Below are 1,953 nucleotides of genomic sequence, written 5' to 3'. Positions count from 1 at the left end.
CGCTTCAAGATCGTCTACGTCGCTCCCATGAAGGCCCTTGTCCAAGAGATGGTCGGAAACTTCACAGCCCGACTCAAGGTCTTCGGTATCAAAGTCGGCGAGCTTACTGGCGACTCCCAAATGACCAAACAGCAGATTGCAGAGACCCAGATCATCGTTACCACTCCGGAGAAATGGGATGTCATCACGAGGAAAATGACCGACACTTCTTACACCAACCTCGTACGCCTCATCATCATTGATGAAATCCATCTCCTCCACGACGAGCGAGGACCTGTTTTGGAAAGTATCATCGCCCGGACTGTCAGATGGGCGGAACAACGATCTGAGTTCGTCCGCCTCCTTGGTCTTTCGGCTACATTGCCCAATTACGAGGACGTTGCGACCTTCCTTCGTGTTGATGAGAAGAAGGGTCTCTTCTACTTTGACGCGTCATATAGGCCTTGCGGTCTTCAACAACAGTTCATCGGGGTCACGGAAAAGAAAGCGATCAAGCGTTACCAGATCACCAATGAAGTCTGCTACGAAAAGGTGCTCGACCAGGCGGGCAAGAACCAGACGCTCGTGTTCGTGCACTCTCGCAAAGAAACTGCGAAGACCGCCAGGTTCCTGAGAGACACAGCCATCGAGAAGGAGACGATCACCCAGTTCGTGAAGCCTGATGGTGCCGTTCGAGAGATCTTGACGGAGGAAGCTGGCAACGTGAAGGACAGCAACCTGAGAGATCTCTTGCCATTCGGCTTCGCCATTCATCACGCTGGAATGTCAAGGGAGGACCGTGGACTCGTTGAAGAATTGTTTGCGGACGGATCTATCCAGGTCCTAGTTTGCACGGCGACACTGGCTTGGGGCGTCAATCTTCCTGCCCATACCGTCATTATCAAGGGAACGCAGATTTACAACCCAGAGAAGGGTCGCTGGGTGGAGCTCTCATCCCAAGACGTCCTCCAGATGCTTGGTCGCGCCGGTCGTCCGCAATATGACACCTTTGGAGAGGGCATCATCATCACAAACCACTCCGAGATGCAGTACTACCTCAGCCTGCTGAACCAGCAGCTGCCCATCGAGTCCCAATTTGTCTCGAAGCTGGCGGACAACCTCAACGCTGAGATTGTGCTTGGGACCGTCCGGAATCGTGATGAAGCCGTTCAATGGCTTGGTTACACTTACCTGTGCGTGTACCTTCTTTTTCTTCTCTTCTTCTAAAGAATCTAACACCCGTTTGCAGCTACATTCGCATGCTCAAGTCGCCGGCCCTGTACAGCGTAGGCGTCGACTACCAGGAGGATGACGGTGCCCTAGTCCAGAAGCGCGCTGACATAGCCCACTCCGCTGCTGTCCTTCTGGAGAAGTGTCAACTTATCAAGTACGAGAGGTCGTCAGGTCGATTCCAAAGTACAGAGCTCGGCCGAATCGCTTCGTATTACTATGTGACGTACAACTCCATGATGGTCTACAACCAGCATCTACGTTCGACGATGTCATCGCTTGAGTTATTCAGGGTTTTTGCACTTTCAAACGAGTTTAAGTTTGTACCTGTAAGTTTTCTTCCTTGTGATCTCTTATGTGCCTTCACTGACATTTTCTCATCAGGTTCGACAAGAGGAAAAGCTGGAGCTCGCAAAGCTACTCGAGAGGGTACCGATTCCTGTGAAAGAAAGCGTCGAGGAGCCTGCGGCCAAAATCAACGTACTCCTGCAAGCCTACATCTCGCAACTCAAGCTCGATGGTAAGCGTTTTCACGGCCATTCATCACTGGAATGATATCTAAAGCTTTCTAGGGTTCGTCCTCGTCGCTGACATGGTCTTTGTGCAGCAATCTGCTGGGCGGTGTGTACTGATCAACCGCGTCCCTCGACTTGTGCTAACTATATCGCCTATAGTATTTTGAGGGCTATGTTCGAGATATGTCTGAAACGCGGCTGGGCTGTGCCTGCTAAAGCAGCTCTCGAC

General features: G+C 51.7%; 1 protein-coding gene across 1 annotated transcript; it reads left to right on the top strand.

Moving 5' to 3' along the window:
* Positions 1-3: 3 nt before the first annotated feature.
* On the top strand, positions 4-1,891 carry LACBIDRAFT_241395 (uncharacterized protein; the record flags this gene model as incomplete). Its single annotated transcript, XM_001889768.1, has 4 exons — positions 4-1,172; positions 1,229-1,538; positions 1,594-1,729; positions 1,782-1,891. Coding segments are annotated over 4 exons (1,725 nt in total), but the record flags the coding sequence as incomplete, so codon positions are not given.
* Positions 1,892-1,953: the final 62 nt, after the last annotated feature.

Source organism: Laccaria bicolor, genomic scaffold (genome assembly GCF_000143565.1).
Source record: "Laccaria bicolor S238N-H82 LACBIscaffold_72 genomic scaffold, whole genome shotgun sequence".
Taxonomy (NCBI): domain Eukaryota; kingdom Fungi; phylum Basidiomycota; class Agaricomycetes; order Agaricales; family Hydnangiaceae; genus Laccaria; species Laccaria bicolor.
Note: the sequence above shows the minus strand (reverse complement) of the source record. Positions and strands in the feature narration are given on the sequence as shown.